Source organism: Danio rerio, chromosome 20, assembly GCF_049306965.1.
Source record: "Danio rerio strain Tuebingen ecotype United States chromosome 20, GRCz12tu, whole genome shotgun sequence".
Taxonomy (NCBI): Eukaryota; Metazoa; Chordata; class Actinopteri; order Cypriniformes; family Danionidae; genus Danio; species Danio rerio.
This window is the reverse complement of record NC_133195.1, coordinates 28,891,217-28,916,273: the sequence shown is the minus strand read 5'-3', so window position 1 is coordinate 28,916,273 and position 25,057 is coordinate 28,891,217. Positions and strand designations below refer to the sequence as shown.

General features: G+C 39.9%; 1 protein-coding gene across 6 annotated transcripts in view; it reads right to left on the bottom strand.

The window, feature by feature from the left end:
• The window catches only part of syne1a (spectrin repeat containing, nuclear envelope 1a), a 329,974-nt gene that overhangs the window by 157,700 nt on the left and 147,217 nt on the right, over positions 1-25,057 (bottom strand). For all 6 annotated transcript variants that reach the window (XM_073933275.1, XM_073933274.1, XM_073933278.1 and 3 more), the window contains 5 exons: positions 6,274-6,411; positions 4,834-4,998; positions 4,582-4,694; positions 4,268-4,436; positions 2,288-2,384 (listed from right to left, as the gene is read on the bottom strand). In XM_073933275.1, coding sequence (XP_073789376.1) covers positions 2,288-2,384; positions 4,268-4,436; positions 4,582-4,694; positions 4,834-4,998; positions 6,274-6,411 — 682 coding nt within the window. The remainder of the gene's footprint in view (positions 1-2,287; positions 2,385-4,267; positions 4,437-4,581; positions 4,695-4,833; positions 4,999-6,273; positions 6,412-25,057) is intronic.

Here is a 25,057-nt window from a genome sequence, read left to right as displayed (position 1 = left end):
ATGTTATTTGTCCTGAATGCATTTACACTCGCGTCTAGGAAATGCAGGATTACATTTTTTAGCATAACAGCATGGGATGTGTGTAGCAAAATTATTTTTGAAATGTAATACGCAAAACGATAATGCAATATGTAAATGGCAGTGTATTTCTGTATTTCAGTTAACATTTTCCAAGACATATGTGCAATGTTTGCTGCAGAATGAAAATGAAAATGAAAAAAAAACATAATGCATTTTCAGTTAACACAGCGCAACGAATGAAAGCCGATTTTAAATTGAAAATGCATTCTGGCCTGGCCACGCCCACAGACGGCCGCCGTTGCTGCAAGGCGGGTTTTAGGTTATGTCGTCACAGCTGAAGCGAGGACTATTTGGGACATTTGGCAGCATAAACATGGCGAAGTCTGTTCCTCAGCGGCTTCGTGAAGCTGCACGAGCCCTCGAGCGTGAACTGGGAAATACTTTAGAAAACCAATCACCTCCTAGCTCAGTAAAGTTGGCTTAAAGTTTGATATTCGCGCACGCAGTTTTAGGGATCATCTGCGATTTACATCAACAGTGTAAATGCATTTAGGACAAATAACATTTAAATAATCATTTTGCTACAGTTTCTGCTTGTACTTTATTCACATCAAATTCAGTTTGTGTATAGCATTTTCAATTTAATTTAGCTACTTATAAAGCTTTAAAATGTAGATACAATTTACACATGAAAACAGTGTTTGAAATGAGAAATGCAAACAATGTAATTTAATTTACATTTTCATTCTGCACCAAACATGGCTCATATGTCTTGGAAAATGCAAATTCAAATACAGAAATACATTGCCATTTAACATATTGCATTGCAATTCTGCATATTACATTTTGAATTGAATTATGCTACTCATATGCTTCCATACACGGTTTCCCCGCACAGTCCAAATAAATGCGGTCCAGGTGAATCGGGTAGGCTAAATTGTCTGTAGTGTATGAGTGTGTGTGGATGTTTCACCAGAGATGGGTTGCGGCTGGAAGAGCATCCACTGCGTAAAAACATGCTGGATAAGTTGGCGGTTCATTCTGCTGTGGCGACCCCGGATTAATAAAGGGACTAAGCCGACAAGAAAATTAATGAATAATATAATATAATATAATATAATATAATATAATAGAATAGAATAACATAGAATAGAATAGAATAGAATAGAATAGAATAGAATAGAATATAATAGAATAGAATAGAATATTATACAGGTTTTAATTTATTATACAAGTGCAACAGAGTGCACTATTTCTTGCTTTTCTTATTCCGAAAAATCTTTATATGTCCTCAAATTCCATAAAAATTGTGACTTCATAATCCTATCGGAGATTAATTTTCTAAAAATATGCTAAACTAAACTAAAATCTGAATCTTTCTTTTACTGAAACCCTGATCCTTTTACTGAAATACTGATTTATAATCATTTGGAATGCAGTGTAATGTCTGTACTTTCATACAGCACCAGTGACCCATTTTAGTGTTGAGTAGCCCTGCGATAAAACACCCTAAAAAAGTGTGATTGGCTTCTACACAATCTATGTCAAGATCTTCCAATCACACTTGAGCTCCATCGCACAATAACACCACCTCTATGCTAAAATAGCCTTAGGCACAGACAAAGCAACATGTTGGCAGTCTATTGCCCGGAGAAACCCAATTAGAATACAGTATCTGCACTAATGGACTGGAATTCCCCTTTGCGCTCTGTGCCTGGGAAAACCTCATTTACTGTAGCCCGGGGAGAGACGTCTGAGTGTCAAAAGAGGAAGAAAAACCAAAAGGAAAAGAGCTAGACTAAAACACAGAGAGAGAAAGAGACAGAAGACAGTAGGAAGACGCTACTGGCACAGACTGATTGACTACTGAGTCCACTAGGATTAAACTCAGTGAGGGTGAAACGAGGTGAGCTGCTCTCATTCTGCCCTCTGGACATCGAGATGGTGCAAACGTGAAGGATTTGCTCTGAAAACAAATCTTTGCCTTTATCTGCCTAGCCATGATATGATTTGTACATTACAAATATTTTTCTAAATCACCCAAGGCTGAAATGTAGCTAGCTGCTGCTAAAATGTATGGGTTTCATGATACAGATATACTCAAGCAAGCTGATTTTGCTATATTTGATGACATTGATGATGTTAGAGAGATAATTGCATAGTGAAACACCAGCAAAATAACAGCTGTAAAGTTCTTACAATCTTTAAGCAGTCTTACAGGCGTACTGTACATATAAAACCCAATTATTCAGTACATGAATTTTACCTGAGCTGTCTGCTTTAATGTAGAGCTCTGCAGCTTGTAACAGAGACTGGTGGCTGGATTCATACTTCTCAAAGAACTGCTGGCCCTCCACAAAAGTCTAGAAAAGCAGAAAATGAACAAAACTGTTACTGTACTTCAGCCAAAAATGTTATAAATCAGTCATTAAATACTCGCTCTCATGCTACTACATTCCTGTCAGCCTTTGTTTACCTTCAGAAGACAAATTGAAAGATATTTAGGTATCAAATCTACCTTCGGGTATAAATAAAGTAACCTAACCTAACCTAATTTAAGATTAAATCTGAGCGCTTTCTCATCTTCCATAGACAGCAAAAGTCCAGAGATGCTTAACACCCAAAAACTGTACAAAAACATTGTCAAACAATATCCATGTGTCTTCAGTGGTTCAACTGTAAACATATGAAGCTCCAAGAACACCTTTTTGAGGCACAAAAACCTGTAAAGATGTTTACTATGGCCAGTGCAATATACTGCAATTAAAGCCAGCAGCACAACATGCAAGTGTCGTATTGTGCATAATAAACATGTACCCTATTTTAACACCCAAGACAAAGGTGAACAAAGTAATTTTTTAAATACTTTTAGTTTAAGGATTTTTAAGTACAACAGAACAAACAAACAACGTTGTCTCAGAATATACAGACTTTGCAGGTTAATATAATATGAATTGCCATACATGTGGATTCAGCTGCTGGAGTTACAAAAATAGAAATGTATTGTTACAGAGTATGTAGTCATCAAAAGTCCTAAAAGGTATTGTGCCAATCATGAGGGATGCTGGATTTGGACTGAGCGCATTTCAGGTCTGGGTATCTGAGTAAGGGCTCTCAGGTAGCAAAGAATTTTCTGTTAGAATTGGACTTCATGAATCGGAGCGTTTTCAAATAGATGAAGGAGTCCATATCCATTAACCAGATTGGAAAAGAAGGAGGTAAAGGAGATTTCCAGTTTTTTAGTAATATCCTTGCCTAGAGTGAGGGCTTGTTGGAGATGTCTTGGAAGGGTGGTGGAGTGTTCTGATAAACCAAAAATAACAAGCTCTGTGTCTGGTAGGAGGGAAATATATATATAAAAAAAAAAATGTGTCCAAAAATCAAACAAAGAGCCTCAAAACCAAAATGCACGAACTGTAGTGTCCACTGTTATTTTACGTAAAGCTAAAGTGGCAGGATGCCGATTTTCTTTGGATATTTACACTTATTCAACATAGGTGAAATAGAAGAAAAAAGTTTGTGTAATTTGGTTTTGGTATAGTGCAGGCGATGACTGACCTTGAACTGTATTAACTGGCGCATACTGTTTACCGATCAGAACCGTACTGTAGTCAGGCACTTATCACATAGTTCCTCTTATATCTCAGTTCCAAGTTCACCCTCCCAAGCCAGTTTAAATTTCTCATTAGAAGCTGAGACAAAGGTTTCAAACAACCCAACAAAAATGAGATGAGCGGACTGAGGAGGGTTCAGGAAGACACCAAAAACATTTTTATCTGGGATTAAGTGAACAAAGTCGTTTTTACAGTTATTTCTGGACACAAAGGTGTTCTTGAAGCTTTGCATGATGGGACACCACTGAAGTCATGTGAATGTTTTTTTTTCTTCTTTTTCTGGACTTTCTGGACTTTTCTGGATAGTGGCTGAGAGCTCCAGGATTTCATCCAAAACATTTTCATTTGTGTTCCAAGGATGAACAAAGGTCTATAGATATTGCAGTGGCATGTGGGTAAGTAATTAATGATTATATTTTAATTCTGGGGTAAACCAACACTTTAATAAGTGTATAAAGAAATACATATCTTTAAAAAATGTTAAACTTCACTGTTTTCAATGGAATGGGAACAAAAAGAGTATTTATTAAATTTCAATAAGAAATGAGGGCTATAACAAGTTATTCTAAAATAATAATTTATCATTTTAAATAAATAGTAATTATGTGTAATCTATTTAGGATTAAACTTACACCATAGCTTTGTAGCAGAAGCTCCATTGACTCCAGTCGGCCGTATTTAATGATCCAGGATTTCAGTTTGGACTCAGCCAGTGTTAAAAATGCCAGCATGCTGTATTTCGACTCCCAGAATTCCAGTTTGCTCAAGTGAATGTGTGAAGAGGTAGATATGTAGTGTAATCTGAAAGCAGTTCAAATAATATAATATAATATAATATAATATAATATAATATAATATAATATAATATAATATAATATAATATAATATAATATAATATAATATAATATATAATCATTATTAGTATTTGATATATTATAATGTTTACCGCTCTGCCATGTCTTGCAGTTGTTCTGTGGGAATAGGCATATTATTAACACATCTGTCTCGGTGTATTAACTGCAAGGTCTGTTTGTGTCTTTCAAGAAGCCTTAAGATCTCCTGCACAAACAAACACAGAGTATGCAGGATTACTTTTAAGCTGAGGTTTGTAACTAATTAATAGATTTCCATTCATGCTTTCTCCACAACGCCATAAGCATTCATACAGAGAAACAGAGAGTTTTTAATCATGCTTGACCTGGTCACGCAGTCGTTTTTTGTGAATAGCTTTGGCGGTCTCATCGTGGGCTTGTTGAGGGATCAGTTCCTCTCGCAGAATCTCCTCTGCCTGATGTAACCACACACCGACCTCCCCCAGTGGATGTGGCAAACCGCTGTCCAGCTGAAGATGCCAATCCAAGAGCTGCGGAAAAAAAAAAACTCTTTGAATTTGTGTGCTCTCCCATAGTGTGTTTTATTTTATTTTATTATTTTAAATTATTTTAATTCATTCATTTATTTTCTTTTTCGGCTTAGTCCCTTTATAAACCCGGGGTCGCTACAACGGAATGAACCGCCAACTTATCCAGCATGTTTTTAAGTGGCGGATACCCTTCCAGCCGCAACCAATCTTTAGGGAAACATCCACACACACATTCACACTCACACGCATACACTACGGACAATTTAGCCTACCCAATTCACCTGTACCGCATGTCTTTGGACTGTGGGGGAAACCGGAGCACCTGGAGGAAACTCATAAAAATGCAGGGAGAACATGCAAACTCCACACAGAAACACCAACTGACCCAACCTAGGCTCGAACCAGCAGCCTTCTTGCTATGAGGCGACAGCACTACCTACTGCGCCACTGCGTCACCCATTTTATTTTACTTTACTTTACTTTACCTTATTTTACTTTACTTGATTTTAATTTATTTTATTTTCCTTTACTTTACTTTGCTTTATTGTATTTTGCTTTACTTTGCTGTGCTTTCTTTTATTTTATTTTATTTTAATTTATTTTTTCAGGGTTTGCATTTGAATTAGTTTTTAAACACATTGGCCATTTTTTTATTATTGAGATTTCATTGGGACAACTTAATTTTTATGTTCAATCCACATAAATTTGTTCAATAAACAAAGTTAACTTAATTTATTTGTGTTGAGTCAACATGAATTAATTATGTGGAACCTTGCATTTTTTACAGTGTACATACAGTAGCATGTGAAAAAAGTATGTGAAAAAATAACCATCTGAATTAAAAATGTAAGCAAACATACTAAAACACATAATGCAAATGAAGCACATTATTGCTGTACCTCATGTGAAGTATTTATATATTCATAAGTATGAGCGTATGCAATTTGTGATGCGAATATTTACTACTTTTGTTCAATAGGATGACTTATTCAGGAATTAAGTAAACGGCTCTCTTTGTAAATGGCTAATTGAATCATTAGTTCACCTGCATCATTTAAAAAGTGAATTCATTAAATTACAAAACATTGGGTGACAGTTAAAGGGTTAACAACAATTAGTTACAACAAAAACCGTTTGGGACAAATATAATAAATTTAATGTAAAACTTTGTGTTTGGTGTTCTGTGGTGGCAAAACCGATTCAATGATAAGTTATAGTATTTGTATTATAATTTGTTTAATATGGAAAATAATTCAAATCTCCAGCATCTCTGACCCTCTTGCACAGTCTCTCCCAGGCCTGTTTGACCAGAGCTTGGTCTGCAGTCAGCTTTCCGTCCTTCTGAGTGGACTGAACGCACGTCTCCACTTGTCTTCTCTGCACCTCAAACTGCACACGAAAACGCTTGAATGTCTGAGGGAGTGAAAGAGACAGAGGAAATTACATTACAGAGATTATGAATATTCAAATAATGTTCAATGCAATGCCGGTAGGTGAGAGACAGTAAGATAACACATCCTGTCCAAAAAAATGACAAAGCGAGAGAAAGAGAAAAAGAGAGAAAGAGAGACATGCCAAAAGCTGAAAAAGAATTTAAACAGGCAAATTGCACATGCATCTATTCATGTAATAATGGGCTCCAATTTTCCACTTTCTCTCCACCCGTGTGGTCGCTGCTAGAGATCTCTTCTGAATATGGAACATGTCCGTGGGGCTACAGACACAACAGACGTCTCTTCACTGGAGCCCATGATTATGAGAGCATCGAGAGCTTTCAGCTTTAATGTATATTAGCATTGTCTGCATGTGTATGTGTGTGGAAATGTTTTGAGCAACTTGTGTTTTATCTGGGATCTACCTTTTTTTGTGTGTGTGTGTGTGTTTATTTGTGTCCTTTTTGATTATAACCATCTACTGTCTTCTGTCTAATATTTTTGGGAAAAAAGAAACTTTAATGGTAGTGTAAACCATCAGAATTTGAAAAATGAGCAGCTCAAGTGCACGTCATCAAAACAAATAGACTTGTTGCTCAGTTCCTTCAGCAGTTTAAACAACGCACGGTCCCACTTTATATTAGGTGGTCTTAATTACTATGTACTTACATTTAAATGATTAATTTGTCACAGCCATATCCCCCTGCAGCCCACATTGGTACATTTAAAATAATCAGTCACAGCCATATCACCCTGCAGCCCAAGACCGCTTACTCACTAAAGCTAAGCAGGGCTGAGCGGTCAGTACCTGGATGGGAGACCCTAATGGGAAAAGGTTGCTATTGGAAGTGGTGTTAGTGAGGCCAGCAGAGGAGCTTAACCTGTGGTTTGTGTGAGTTCTAATGAAGTGAATGGGACACTATACTATCGACGTTAAACCGAGGTCCTGCGCTCGAGGTAATGCGCTACATAAATACACATTACATTACATTTGCTGTATGCACTTACAGTAATAAGGTTTATACAAAATCTTTCTTCTTATTCAATCCTTCTTTCTTATTTTTTCTGTATTTACTCTTCTGTATATATAATATGTTATTAATGGGGTTTGCCATAGGCAAAGTCCATTCTTACTATTGTGGTTTATTAATGGGGTTTGCCATAGGCAAAGTCCATTCTTACAATTGTGCTGGTTTATTAGGCTGGCTTGTGTAGCAAGCCAGACTACTGTTATCCTATTAAACTTAATTAATGGGGTTTGCCATAGGCAAAGTCCATTCTTACTATTGTGGTTTATTATTCTTCTTCCTTCTTCTTCTTCTTCTTCTTCCGTACACTTTTTCGGCGCGTAACTAGTCCCGCAGCTTTCGTCCCAGACCCTTGAAAGTGGGGTCAAATCGTGCGGCTTTATCGGGAATGGTGTGCTATGACTTTTATAAGAAGTGGGTGGTTTTGGGGCCCCGCAGGGGCCCCAAAACCACCCCCCAAAACGCATTGACTCAACATTACGCCCAACTTTGACGACTCACAGCGCCGCGTGTGAATTTCATAGAAATATGGGATTCACAGCATCTGTAGAGGGTTGCAGCCTAAGTGAGAACATACCTCGCAAGGGGGTAAAAGTTGCACCCCTGGGGCTCTAGGACATCCCAAAGTGCTCCCATTGACTTACATTGGCCCCATTGACTCCCATTCATTTTTCTAGAACAGCACTAACGCCCCCGCGAAATGGGACGACCTTTAAAGCGTTATAGCGCCAAGTGTGAAATTCGTAGAAATATGGGATTTGCAACATCTGTAGGGGGTTGCAGCCTGTATGAGAACATACCCCAAAAGGGGGTATAAGTTGTACCACTGGGGTGCTAGGACGTCCCAAAGGGGTCCCCATTGACTTTACATTGCCCATTGACTCCCATTCATTTCTTGACTCACATGTCAATCAGATTACATAGCACTGTCATACAGACTTGAGGGTAGGCTTATTTGACTGAGGCAACCAATCAGCATCTCAATATGATTTTGAAGCTCACAAGCCACGCCCCCCCAAACCACTTAAAGACCCCTAATAAGTGCCCCATTGACTTAACATGGGGTGGGATGTCCCATTGCAGATCCCATTGACTTCCATTATAAAGGTCACACATCTATAACATTACATAGGAGTGTCATAGAGACATGGGGGTGGGCTCATCTGACTCAGACAACCAATCAGCATCGCAATATGATAATGAAGCTCACAAGCCACGCCCCCAAACTGGTCCCATAGACTGCCATTATAACTGCCCTACATGCATATCTTTGCTTAGCAGTGTCCTATTGGCTTGGGGGATGGCTCATCTGACTCAGACAACCAATCAGCATCTCAATATGATAATGAATCTCACAAGCCACGCCCCCAAAGTGGTCCCATAGACTGCTATTATAACTGCTCTACATGCATATCTTTGCTTAGCAGTGTCCTATTGACTTGGGGGTTGGCTCATTTGACTTGGACAGCCAACCACATTCAAGTTCACTCTGTAACCTCGCCCATAGCAACAAAAGAGAGTACCCTAGCAACCGTTCATCAACAGCTATATCTCAGCATCGGAACATCGTAGAGACTTGGGGATTGGCTCATTTGACTCATGCTAGCAAACGGAACTTCCTATATGCTACACATGCTAGCAGTGACTAGCTACATGCTAATATTGACTAGCCATGTACTGTAACTTGCTAGAAATGCTTACTAAGTATAAATATTTCATCAGGCATGTATGTAAGGCTTGCCTAGTAACCACCCAGGGTAGCCTAGCAACTGCCTAGCAACCACCCAAATTACCCTAGCAACCGCCTAGCAACCACCTAGCAACCGCCTAGTAACGCCTTAGTAAGGGCCTAGCGACCACTCAGGACACCCTAGCAACCGCCTAGCAACGCCTTAGCAACCACTCAGAATACCCTAGCAACCACCTAGCAACACCTTAGCAACCACCTAGCAACCACTTAGGACACCTTAGCAACCGCCTAGCAACACCTTAGCAACCACCTAGCAACCACTCAGAACACCCTAGCAACCACCTAGCAACACCTTAGCAACCACCTAGCAACCACTCAGGATACCCTAGCAACCACCTAGCAACACCTTAGCAACCACCTAGCAACCACTCAGGACACCCTAGCAACCGCCTAGCAACCACTTAGAATACCCTAGCAACCACCTAGCAACACCTTAGCAACCACCTAGCAACCACTTAGGACACCCTAGCAACCGCCTAGCAACGCCTTAGCAACCACTTAGAATACCCTAGCAACCACCTAGCAACACCTTAGCAACCGCCTAACAACCACTCAGAACACCCTAGCAACCGCCTAGCAACACCTTAGCAACCACTTAGCAACCACTCAGAACACCCTAGCAACCGCCTAGCAACCACCTAGCAACCACTCAGAACACCCTAGCAACCACCTAGCAACACCTTAGCAACCACCTAGCAACCACTTAGGACACCTTAGCAACCGCCTAGCAACACCTTAGCAACCACCTAGCAACCACTTAGAACACCCTAGCAACCACCTAGCAACACCTTAGCAACCACCTAACCACTTAGAACACCCTTGCAACCGCCTAGCAACACCATAGCAACCACCTAGCAACCACTCAGAACACCCTAGCAGGCAAAAAAAATACATTGTACCCCATCGATTTGCCACGCAAACCCCATTCACATTTCCTTTAGGAAATGTACAATTCTAGTTAATGGGGTTTGCCATAGGCAAAGTCCATTCTTACTATTGTGGTTTATTATTCTTCTTCCTTCTTCTTCTTCTTCTTCTTCCGTACACTTTTTCGGCGCGTAACTAGTCCCGCAGCTTTCGTCCCAGACCCTTGAAAGTGGGGTCAAATCGTGCGGCTTTATCGGGAATGGTGTGCTATGACTTTTATAAGAAGTGGGTGGTTTTGGGGCCCCGCAGGGGCCCCAAAACCACCCCCCAAAACGCATTGACTCAACATTACGCCCAACTTTGACGACTCACAGCGCCGCGTGTGAATTTCATAGAAATATGGGATTCACAGCATCTGTAGAGGGTTGCAGCCTAAGTGAGAACATACCTCGCAAGGGGGTAAAAGTTGCACCCCTGGGGCTCTAGGACATCCCAAAGTGCTCCCATTGACTTACATTGGCCCCATTGACTCCCATTCATTTTTCTAGAACAGCACTAACGCCCCCGCGAAATGGGACGACCTTTAAAGCGTTATAGCGCCAAGTGTGAAATTCGTAGAAATATGGGATTTGCAACATCTGTAGGGGGTTGCAGCCTGTATGAGAACATACCCCAAAAGGGGGTATAAGTTGTACCACTGGGGTGCTAGGACGTCCCAAAGGGGTCCCCATTGACTTTACATTGCCCATTGACTCCCATTCATTTCTTGACTCACATGTCAATCAGATTACATAGCACTGTCATACAGACTTGAGGGTAGGCTTATTTGACTGAGGCAACCAATCAGCATCTCAATATGATTTTGAAGCTCACAAGCCACGCCCCCCCAAACCACTTAAAGACCCCTAATAAGTGCCCCATTGACTTAACATGGGGTGGGATGTCCCATTGCAGATCCCATTGACTTCCATTATAAAGGTCACACATCTATAACATTACATAGGAGTGTCATAGAGACATGGGGGTGGGCTCATCTGACTCAGACAACCAATCAGCATCGCAATATGATAATGAAGCTCACAAGCCACGCCCCCAAACTGGTCCCATAGACTGCCATTATAACTGCCCTACATGCATATCTTTGCTTAGCAGTGTCCTATTGGCTTGGGGGATGGCTCATCTGACTCAGACAACCAATCAGCATCTCAATATGATAATGAATCTCACAAGCCACGCCCCCAAAGTGGTCCCATAGACTGCTATTATAACTGCTCTACATGCATATCTTTGCTTAGCAGTGTCCTATTGACTTGGGGGTTGGCTCATTTGACTTGGACAGCCAACCACATTCAAGTTCACTCTGTAACCTCGCCCATAGCAACAAAAGAGAGTACCCTAGCAACCGTTCATCAACAGCTATATCTCAGCATCGGAACATCGTAGAGACTTGGGGATTGGCTCATTTGACTCATGCTAGCAAACGGAACTTCCTATATGCTACACATGCTAGCAGTGACTAGCTACATGCTAATATTGACTAGCCATGTACTGTAACTTGCTAGAAATGCTTACTAAGTATAAATATTTCATCAGGCATGTATGTAAGGCTTGCCTAGTAACCACCCAGGGTAGCCTAGCAACTGCCTAGCAACCACCCAAATTACCCTAGCAACCGCCTAGCAACCACCTAGCAACCGCCTAGTAACGCCTTAGTAAGGGCCTAGCGACCACTCAGGACACCCTAGCAACCGCCTAGCAACGCCTTAGCAACCACTCAGAATACCCTAGCAACCACCTAGCAACACCTTAGCAACCACCTAGCAACCACTTAGGACACCTTAGCAACCGCCTAGCAACACCTTAGCAACCACCTAGCAACCACTCAGAACACCCTAGCAACCACCTAGCAACACCTTAGCAACCACCTAGCAACCACTCAGGATACCCTAGCAACCACCTAGCAACACCTTAGCAACCACCTAGCAACCACTCAGGACACCCTAGCAACCGCCTAGCAACCACTTAGAATACCCTAGCAACCACCTAGCAACACCTTAGCAACCACCTAGCAACCACTTAGGACACCCTAGCAACCGCCTAGCAACGCCTTAGCAACCACTTAGAATACCCTAGCAACCACCTAGCAACACCTTAGCAACCGCCTAACAACCACTCAGAACACCCTAGCAACCGCCTAGCAACACCTTAGCAACCACTTAGCAACCACTCAGAACACCCTAGCAACCGCCTAGCAACCACCTAGCAACCACTCAGAACACCCTAGCAACCACCTAGCAACACCTTAGCAACCACCTAGCAACCACTTAGGACACCTTAGCAACCGCCTAGCAACACCTTAGCAACCACCTAGCAACCACTTAGAACACCCTAGCAACCACCTAGCAACACCTTAGCAACCACCTAACCACTTAGAACACCCTTGCAACCGCCTAGCAACACCATAGCAACCACCTAGCAACCACTCAGAACACCCTAGCAGGCAAAAAAAATACATTGTACCCCATCGATTTGCCACGCAAACCCCATTCACATTTCCTTTAGGAAATGTACAATTCTAGTTAATGGGGTTTGCCATAGGCAAAGTCCATTCTTACTATTGTGGTTTATTATTCTTCTTCCTTCTTCTTCTTCTTCTTCTTCCGTACACTTTTTCGGCGCGTAACTAGTCCCGCAGCTTTCGTCCCAGACCCTTGAAAGTGGGGTCAAATCGTGCGGCTTTATCGGGAATGGTGTGCTATGACTTTTATAAGAAGTGGGTGGTTTTGGGGCCCCGCAGGGGCCCCAAAACCACCCCCCAAAACGCATTGACTCAACATTACGCCCAACTTTGACGACTCACAGCGCCGCGTGTGAATTTCATAGAAATATGGGATTCACAGCATCTGTAGAGGGTTGCAGCCTAAGTGAGAACATACCTCGCAAGGGGGTAAAAGTTGCACCCCTGGGGCTCTAGGACATCCCAAAGTGCTCCCATTGACTTACATTGGCCCCATTGACTCCCATTCATTTTTCTAGAACAGCACTAACGCCCCCGCGAAATGGGACGACCTTTAAAGCGTTATAGCGCCAAGTGTGAAATTCGTAGAAATATGGGATTTGCAACATCTGTAGGGGGTTGCAGCCTGTATGAGAACATACCCCAAAAGGGGGTATAAGTTGTACCACTGGGGTGCTAGGACGTCCCAAAGGGGTCCCCATTGACTTTACATTGCCCATTGACTCCCATTCATTTCTTGACTCACATGTCAATCAGATTACATAGCACTGTCATACAGACTTGAGGGTAGGCTTATTTGACTGAGGCAACCAATCAGCATCTCAATATGATTTTGAAGCTCACAAGCCACGCCCCCCCAAACCACTTAAAGACCCCTAATAAGTGCCCCATTGACTTAACATGGGGTGGGATGTCCCATTGCAGATCCCATTGACTTCCATTATAAAGGTCACACATCTATAACATTACATAGGAGTGTCATAGAGACATGGGGGTGGGCTCATCTGACTCAGACAACCAATCAGCATCGCAATATGATAATGAAGCTCACAAGCCACGCCCCCAAACTGGTCCCATAGACTGCCATTATAACTGCCCTACATGCATATCTTTGCTTAGCAGTGTCCTATTGGCTTGGGGGATGGCTCATCTGACTCAGACAACCAATCAGCATCTCAATATGATAATGAATCTCACAAGCCACGCCCCCAAAGTGGTCCCATAGACTGCTATTATAACTGCTCTACATGCATATCTTTGCTTAGCAGTGTCCTATTGACTTGGGGGTTGGCTCATTTGACTTGGACAGCCAACCACATTCAAGTTCACTCTGTAACCTCGCCCATAGCAACAAAAGAGAGTACCCTAGCAACCGTTCATCAACAGCTATATCTCAGCATCGGAACATCGTAGAGACTTGGGGATTGGCTCATTTGACTCATGCTAGCAAACGGAACTTCCTATATGCTACACATGCTAGCAGTGACTAGCTACATGCTAATATTGACTAGCCATGTACTGTAACTTGCTAGAAATGCTTACTAAGTATAAATATTTCATCAGGCATGTATGTAAGGCTTGCCTAGTAACCACCCAGGGTAGCCTAGCAACTGCCTAGCAACCACCCAAATTACCCTAGCAACCGCCTAGCAACCACCTAGCAACCGCCTAGTAACGCCTTAGTAAGGGCCTAGCGACCACTCAGGACACCCTAGCAACCGCCTAGCAACGCCTTAGCAACCACTCAGAATACCCTAGCAACCACCTAGCAACACCTTAGCAACCACCTAGCAACCACTTAGGACACCTTAGCAACCGCCTAGCAACACCTTAGCAACCACCTAGCAACCACTCAGAACACCCTAGCAACCACCTAGCAACACCTTAGCAACCACCTAGCAACCACTCAGGACACCCTAGCAACCGCCTAGCAACCACTTAGAATACCCTAGCAACCACCTAGCAACACCTTAGCAACCACCTAGCAACCACTTAGGACACCCTAGCAACCGCCTAGCAACGCCTTAGCAACCACTTAGAATACCCTAGCAACCACCTAGCAACACCTTAGCAACCGCCTAACAACCACTCAGAACACCCTAGCAACCGCCTAGCAACACCTTAGCAACCACTTAGCAACCACTCAGAACACCCTAGCAACCGCCTAGCAACCACCTAGCAACCACTCAGAACACCCTAGCAACCACCTAGCAACACCTTAGCAACCACCTAGCAACCACTTAGGACACCTTAGCAACCGCCTAGCAACACCTTAGCAACCACCTAGCAACCACTTAGAACACCCTAGCAACCACCTAGCAACACCTTAGCAACCACCTAACCACTTAGAACACCCTTGCAACCGCCTAGCAACACCATAGCAACCACCTAGCAACCACTCAGAACACCCTAGCAGGCAAAAAAAATACATTGTACCCCATCGATTTGCCACGCAAACCCCATTCACATTTCCTTTAGGAAATGTACAATTCTAGTGTTACTATTACTGTTCACTTTTTCAAAAGTTCGGCGCGCAACTCCGGCCGCATTTTTTGCCCTAGAATGATGAGTGAGGTGTCAAATCGACCGGCCTGTTGAGGAGAGGTGTGCTATGATTTTTCAAAGAGGGTGGGGGTACACTGCCCCCACGAGGGGCAAGAAAGTAACCCCCAAAATCCCCATAGACTTAACATGGACACAAAATGGCTGACATTGATATCTAGATTAGAGAGTCGTAGAAGCTTGGGAGTGGGCTCATTTTACTCCGCCTATCAAGTCGGTATTAAGTAGTGACATAACAAATTTGTAGACACTCCCTATCAACCACTTTAGGCCCCCTAACAACCATATAACAACATAAACAAGCCATATTTTAGCACAGGAATATCGTAGAAAGACAGGGTTTGGGTTCTTTTGATGCAGGTTGATCAAATCTCTATTGTCTTCACCTATTACAAAGGCGTTGCCACACCCTAGCAACCATTTACATTACCCTAGCAACCACATAAACACATGAATTTAACCATTTCTCCACATTTACTGCTATTTTGCCCAGTTTAGTACCATTTTGTACCCCATCGATTTGCCACGCAAACCCCATTCACATTTCCTTTAGGAAATGTACAATTCTAGTATTATTAGGCTGGCTTGTGTAGCAAGCCAGACTACTGTTATCCTATTAAACTTATTATTATTATTCTATATTATTATTCTTCTTCTGAGACTAAAAATTAAACTCTATCTCGTCCTAGGCCTTTCAAGCTATGACCATCAAACTTGGGTCAGACCTCCGAACTATTCTGACTCGAGTTGCTATATCTTTTCCGACTGATCCGACTTTCGGTTTTCCGAAAAACGTCCCGGGACCGTCGGAAAAATCCCATAGACGTAACATTGGATCAAACTTTGCGACCTCATAACTCCGCGTCAGAATGTCACACAGACTTCTAACTAGGCTCATTTAACTCAGACCATCAATCTGCCAATGACTGATCACCTTTAAACTTTCTGGCCACGCCCTAGCAACCACTTTTGGACCCTAGAAACCGTCCCATAGACTTCCATTGCAAAAGACTCTCATTGACTTTACATTGGATCAAACTTTGTGAGCTCATAACTCTGCATCAAACTGTCCTACAGACTAATGGCTGAGCTCATTTAACTCAGTCTAGCCAGCAGCCAATCACTGATGGCCTTTTAACTTTCTAGCCACACCCTAACAACCAGATACTGCACCCTAGCAACTGTCCCATAGACTGCCATTAAAGAGGTTCAGACTGATATTGTCATGCTGCAGTGTGATAGAGACATGGGGATTGTTTTTAACTGTTCATACTGGCAAGAAGCTTTGATACATCATCAGTCTAAGCTGTCAATCAACTCCATAGCAACAAAACAGACTAACCTAGCAACGATATGACACCAGCTATATCTCAGCATCAGAACATCGTAGAGAGGCGGGGGTTGGCTTGTTTGACTCATGCTCATACACCATCTATCTATCTATCTATCTATCTATCTATCTATCTATCTATCTATCTATCTATCTATCTACATCTTTCTATCTATCTATCTATCTATCTATCTATCTATCTATCTATCTATCTATCTATCTATCTGTCTGTCTGTCTGTCTGTCTGTATCTATCTATCTATCTATCTATCTATCTATCTATCTATCTATCTATCTATCTATCTATCTATCTATCTATCTATCTATCTATCTACCTCTTTCTATCTATCTATCTATCTATCTATCTATCTATCTATCTATCTATCTATCTATCTATCTATCTATCTATCGATCTATCATGCTAACAATATGCTAATTCATGCTAGTATCATGCTATTCACATGCTAATTCATGCTAGAATCATGCTAGTAACATTCAAATTGATGTTAGAATCATGCTAACAACATGCTAATTCATGCTAGAATCATGCTAGTAACATGCTAATTCATGCTAGAATCATGCTAACAAAATGCTAATTCATGCTAGAATCATGCTAGTAACATGCTAATTCATGCTAGAATCATGCTAACAACATGCTAATTCATGCTAGAATCATGCTAGTAACATGCTAATTCATGCTAGAATAATGCTAGTAACATGCTAATTTATGCTAGAATCATGCTAGTAACATGCTAAGTCATGCTAAAATCATGCTAGTAACATGCTAATTCATGCTAGAATCATGCTAACAACATGCTAATTCATGCTAATTCATGCTAGAATCATGCTAGTAGCATGCTAATTCATGCTAGAATCATGCTAACAACATGCTAATTTATGCTAGAATCATGCTAGTAACATGCTAATTCATGCTAAAATCATGCTAGTAACATGCTAATTCATGCTAGAATCATGCTAACAACATGCTAATTCATGCTAGAATCATGCTAGTAACATGCTAATTCATGCTAGAATCATGCTAACAACATGCTAATTCATGCTAGAATCATGCTAGTAACATGCTAATTCATGCTAGAATAATGCTAGTAACATGCTAATTTATGCTAGAATCATGCTAGTAACATGCTAATTCATGCTAGAATCATGCTAACAACATGCTAATTCATGCTAGAATCATGCTAGTAGCATGCTAATTCATGCTAGAATCATGCTAACAACATGCTAATTTATGCTAGAATCATGCTAGTAACATGCTAATTCATGTTAAAATCATGCTAGTAACATGCTAATTCATGCTAGAATCATGCTAACAACATGCTAATTCATGCTAGAATCATGCTAGTAACATGCTAATTCATGCTAGAATAATGCTAGTAACATGCTAATTTATGCTAGAATCATGCTAGTAACATGCTAATTCATGCTAAAATCATGCTAGTAACATGCTAATTCATGCTAGAATCATTCTAACAACTTGCTAATTCATGCTAGAATCATGCTAACAAGATGCTAATTCATGCTAGAATCATGCTAGTAGCATGCTAATTCATGCTAGAATCATGCTAACAACATGCTAATTCATGCTAGAATCATGCTAGTAACATGCTAATTAATGCTAGAATCGTGCTAACAACATGCTAATTCATGCTAGAATCATGCTAACAACATGCTAATTCATGTTAGAATCATGCTAATTCATCCTAAAATCATGCTAGTAACATGCTAATTTACGCTAAAATCATGCTAGTAACATGCTAATTCATGCTAGAATCATGTTAAAAACATGCTAATTCATGCTAGAATCATGCTAATAACATGCTAATCTATCTATCTATCTATCTATCTATCTATCTATCTTTTCATAGTTTTAAAAATTGTTTAAACTAAATAAACTATTACCGTCAGGCTTTCACAAGCCAGCCTCAAAGTTTGTTCTCAAACTTTAAGAATCTAGTTATTAGGCTGGCTTGTGTAGCAAGCCAGACTACTGTTATCCTATTAAACTTAATATTATTATTAGGCTGGCTTGTGTAGCAAGCCAGACTACTGTTATCCTATTAAACTTATTATTATTAGGCTGGCTTGTGTAGCAAGCCAGACTACTGTTATCCTATTAAACTTATTATTAGGCTGGCTTGTGTAGCAAGCCAGACTACTGTTATCCTATTAAACTTAATATTATTATTATATTTTCTTCTTCTGAGACTAAAAATTAAACTCTATCTCGTCCTAGGCCTTTCAAGCTATGACCATCAAACTCGGGTCAGACCTCCGAACTATTCTGACTCGAGTTGCTATATCCTTTCCGACTGATCCGACTTTCGGTTTCCCGAAAAACGTCCCGGGACCGTCGGAAAAATCCCATAGACGTAACATTGGATCAAACTTTGTGACCTCATAACTCCGCATCAGAATGTCACACAGACTTCTAACTGGGCTCATTTAACTCAGACTATCAAACTGCCAATGACTGATCACCTTTAAACTTTCTGGCCACGCCCTAGCAACCACTTTTGGACCCTAGAAACCGTCCCATAGACTTCCATTGCAAAAGACTCTCATTGACTTTACATTGGATCAAACTTTGTGAGCTCATAACTCTGCATCAGACTGTCCTACAGACTAATGGCTAGGCTCATTTAACTCAGTCTAGCCAGCAGCCAATCACCGATGGCCTTTTAACTTTCTAGCCACACCCTAACAACCAGATACTGCACCCTAGCAACTGTCCCATAGACTGCAATTAAAGAGGTTCAGACTGATATTGTCATGCTGCAGTGTGATAGAGACATGGGGGTTGTGTTTAACTGTTCATACTGGCAAGAAGCTTTGATACATCATCAGTCTAAGCTGTCAATCAACTCCATAGCAACAAAACAGACTAACCTAGCAACGATATGGCACCAGCTATATCTCAGCATCAGAACATCGTAGAGAGGCGGGGGTTGGCTTGTTTGACTCATGCTCTTACACCATCTATCTATCTATCTATCTATCTATCTATCTATCTATCTATCTATCTATCTATCTATCTATCTATCTATCTATCTATCTATTTATCTATCTATCTACCTTTATCTATCTACCTCTACCTATCTACCTTTATCTATCTACCTCTACCTATCTATCTATCTATCTATCTATCTGTCTGTCTGTCTGTCTGTCTGTCTGTCTGTCTGTCTCTATCTATCTATCTATCTATCTATCTATCTATCTATCTATCTATCTATCTATCTATCTATCTATCTATCTATCTATCTGTCTACCTATCTACCTATCTATCTATCTATCTATCTATCTATCTATCTATCTATCTATTCATCATGCTAATTCATGCTAGAATCATGCTAGTTACATGCTAATTCATGCTAGAATCATGCTAGTCACATGCTAATTCATGCTAGAATCATGCTAGTCACTTGCTAATTCATGCTGGAATCATGCTAACAACATGCTAATTCATGCTAGAATCATGCTAATTTATGCTAAAATCATGCTAGTAACATGCTAATCCATGCTAGAATCATGCTAACAACATGCTAATTCATGCTAGATTCATGCTAGTAACATGCTAATTCATGCTAGAATCATGCTAGTATCATGCTAATTCATGCTAGCATCGTGCTAACAACATCCTAATTCATGCTAGAATTATGCTAATTCATGCTAGAATCATGCTAACAACATGCTAATTCATGCTAGAATCATGCTAGTAACATGCTAATTCATGCTATAATCATGCTAACAACATGCTAATTCATGCTAGAATTATGCTAGTAACATGCTAATTCATGCTAGAATCATGCTAACAACATGCTAATTCATGCTGGAATCATGCTAACAACATGCTAATTCATGCTAGAATCATGCTAGTGAAATGCTAATTCATGCTAGAATCATGCTAACAACATGCTAATTCATGCTAGAATCATGCTAGTAACATGCTAATTCATGTTAGAATCATGCTAACAACATGCTAATTCATGCTAGAATCATGCTAGTAACATGCTAATTCATGCTAGAAGCATGCTAACAACATGCTAATTTATGCTAGAATCATGCTAGTAGCATGCTAATTCATGCTGGAATCTTGCTAGTAACATGCTAAATCATGCTAGAATCATGCTAACAACATGCTAATTCATGCTAGAATCATGCTAACAACATGCTAATTCATGCTAGAATTGTGCTAATTCATGCTAAAATCATGCTAGTAACATGCTAATTCATGCTAGAATCATGCTAGTAACATGCTAATTCATGCTAGAATCGTGCTAACAACATCCTAATTCATGTTAAAATCATGCTAACAACATGCTAATTATTGCTAAACTCATGCTAGTAACATGCTAATTCATGCTAAAATCATGTTAACAACATGCTATTTCACGTTAAAATCATGGTAATAACATGCTAATCTATCTATCTATCTATCTATCTATCTATCTATCTATCTATCTATCTATCTATCTATCTATCTATCTATCTATCTATCTATCTATCTATCTTTTCATACTTTTTAAAACTGTTTAAACTAAATAAACTATTACCGTCAGGCTTTCACAAGCCAGCCTCAAAGTTTGTTCTCAAACTTTAAGAATCTAGTTAATTTTATTATTCTTCTTCTGAGACTAAAAATTAAACTCTATCTCGTCCTAGGCCTTTCAAGCTATGACCATCAAACTCGGGTCAGACCTCCGAACTATTCTGACTCGAGTTGCTATATCTTTTCCGACTGATCCGACTTTCGGTTTTCCGAAAAACGTCCCGGGACCGTCGGAAAAATCCCATAGACGTAACATTGGATCAAACTTTGTGACCTCATAACTCCGCATCAGAATGTCACACAGACTTCTAACTGGGCTCATTTAACTCAGACTATCAAACTGCCAATGACTGACCACCTTTAAACTTTCTGGCCACGCCCTAGCAACCACTTTTGGACCCTAGAAACCGTCCCATAGACTTCCATTGCAAAATACTCTCATTGACTTTGCATGGGATCAAACTTTGTGAGCTCATAACTCTGCATCAGACTGTCCTACAGACTAATGATTGAGCTCATTTAACTCAGTCTAGCCAGCAGCCAATCACTGATGTCCTTTTAACTTTCTAGCCACACCCTAACAACCAGATACTGCACCCTAGCAACTGTCCCATAGACTGCCATTAAAGAGGTTCAGACTGATATTGTCATGCTGCAGTGTGATAGAGACATGGGGGTTGTTTTTAACTGTTCATACTGGCAAGAAGCTTTGATACATCATCAGTCTAAGCTGTCAATCAACTCCATAGCAACAAAACAGACTAACCTAGCAACGAAATAACAGCAGCTATATCTCAGCATCAGAACATCGTAGAGAGGCGGGGGTTGGCTTGTTTGACTCATGCTCGCACACCATCTATCTATCTATCTATCTATCTATCTATCTATCTATCTATCTATCTATCTATCTATCTATCTATCTATCTATCTATCTATAAACTGCTTCTATCTATCTATCTATCTATCTATCTATCTATCTATCTATCTATCTATCTATCTATCTATCTATCTATCTATAAACTGCTTCTATCTATCTATCTATCTATCTATCTATCTATCTATCTATCTATCTATCTATCTATCTATCTATCTATCCATCTATCTATCTATCTATCTATCCATCATGCTAACAACATGCTAATTCATGCTAGAATCATGCTAGTTACATGCTAATTCATGCTAGAATCATGCTAGTCACATGCTAATTCATGCTAGAATCATGCTAGTCACATGCTAATTCATGCTAGAAACATGCTAATTCATGCTAGAAACATGCTAATTCATGCTAGAATCATGCTAGTTACATGCTAAATCATGTTAGAATCATGCTAACAACATGCTAATTCGTGCTAGAATCATGCTAGTAGCATGCTAATTCATGTTACAATCATGCTAACAACATGCTAATTCATGCTAGAATCATGCTAGTAACATGCTAATTCATGCTAGAATCATGCTAGTAACATACTAATTCATGCTAGAATCGTGCTAACAACATGCTATATCATGCTAGAATCATGCTAGTAACATGCTAATTCATGCTAGAATCGTGCTAGTCACATGCTAATTCATGCTAGAATCGTGCTAACAACATGCTAATTCATGCTAGAATCGTGCTAACAACATGCTAATTCATGCTAGAAACGTGCTAGTAACATGCTAATTCATGCTAGAATCATGCTAGTAACATGCCAATTCATGCTAGAATCATGCTAACAACATGCTAATTCATGCTAAAATCATGCTAACAACATTCTAATTCATGCTAAAATCATGCTAGTAACATGCTAATTCATGCTAGAATTATGCTAGCAACATGCTAATTTATGCTAGAATCATGCTAACAACATGCTAATTCATGCTAAAAACATGCTAACAACATGGTAATTCACGCTAGAATCATGCTAACAACATGCTAATTCACGTTAGAATCATGCTAATACCATGGTAATCTATCTATCTATCTATCTATCTATCTATCTATCTATCTATCTATCTATCTATCTATCTATCTATCTATCTATCTATCTATCTATCTTTTCATACTTTTAAAAACTGTTTAAACTAAATTAACTATTACCGTCAGGCTTTCACAAGCCAGCCTCAAAGTTTGTTCTCAAACTTTAAGAATCTAGTTATTCTATATTATTATTCTTCTTCTGAGACTAAAAATTAAACTCTATCTCGTCCTAGGCCTTTCAAGCTATGACCATCAAACTTGGGTCAGACCTCCGAACTATTCTGACTCGAGTTGCTATATCTTTTCCGACTGATCCGACTTTCGGTTTTCCGAAAAACGTCCCGGGACCGTCGGAAAAATCCCATAGACGTAACATTGGATCAAACTTTGCGACCTCATAACTCCGCGTCAGAATGTCACACAGACTTCTAACTAGGCTCATTTAATTCAGACCATCAATCTGCCAATGACTGATCACCTTTAAACTTTCTGGCCACGCCCTAGCAACCACTTTTGGACCCTAGAAACCGTCCCATAGACTTCCATTGCAAAAGACTCTCATTGACTTTACATTGGATCAAACTTTGTGAGCTCATAACTCTGCATCAAACTGTCCTACAGACTAATGGCTGAGCTCATTTAACTCAGTCTAGCCAGCAGCCAATCACTGATGGCCTTTTAACTTTCTAGCCACACCCTAACAACCAGATACTGCACCCTAGCAACTGTCCCATAGACTGCCATTAAAGAGGTTCAGACTGATATTGTCATGCTGCAGTGTGATAGAGACATGGGGGTTGTTTTTAACTGTTCATACTGGCAAGAAGCTTGTATACATCATCAGTCTTAGCTGTCAATCAACTCCATAGCAACAAAACAGACTAACCTAGCAACGATATGACACCAGCTATATCTCAGCATCAGAACATCGTAGAGAGGCGGGGGTTGGCTTGTTTGACTCATGCTCATACACCATCTATCTATCTATCTATCTATCTATCTATCTATCTATCTATCTATCTATCTACATCTTTCTATCTATCTATCTATCTATCTATCTATCTATCTATCTATCTATCTATCTATCTATCTATCTATCTACATCTATCTATCTATCTATCTACATCTTTCTATCTATCTATCTATCTATCTATCTATCTATCTATCTATCTATCTATCTATCTATCTGTCTGTCTAACTGTCTGTCTGTCTGTATCCATCTTTCTATCTATCTATCTATCTATCTATCTATCTATCTATCTATCTATCTATCTATCTATCTATCTATCTATCTATCTATCATGCTAACAATATGCTAATTCATGCTAGAAACATGCTAGTTACATGCTAATTTATACTAGAATCATGCTAACAACATGCTAATTCATGCTAGTATCATGCTATTCACATGCTAATTCATGCTAGAATCATGCTAGTAACATTCAAATTGATGTTAGAATCATGCTAACAACATGCTAATTCATGCTAGAATCATGCTAGTTACATGCTAATTCATGCTAGAATCATGCTAACAACATGCTAATTCATGCTAGAATCATGCTAGTAACATGCTAATTCATGCTTGAATCATGCTAACAACATGCTAATTCATGCTAGAATCATGCTAGTAACATGCTAATTCATGCTAGAATAGTACTAGTAACATGCTAATTTATGCTAGAATCATGCTAGTAACATGCTAATTCATGCTAAAATCATGCTAGTAACATGCTAATTCATGCTAGAATCATGCTAACAACATGCTAATTCATGCTAGAATCATGCTAGTAGCATGCTAATTCATGCTAGAATCATGCTAACAACATGCTAATTTATGCTAGAATCATGCTAGTAACATGCTAATTCATGCTAAAATCATGCTAGTAACATGCTAATTCATGCTAGAATCATGCTAACAACATGCTAATTCATGCTAGAATCATGCTAGTAACATGCTAATTCATGCTAGAATTATGCTAACAACATGCTAATTCATGCTAGAATCATGCTAGTAACATGCTAATTCATGCTAGAATAATGCTAGT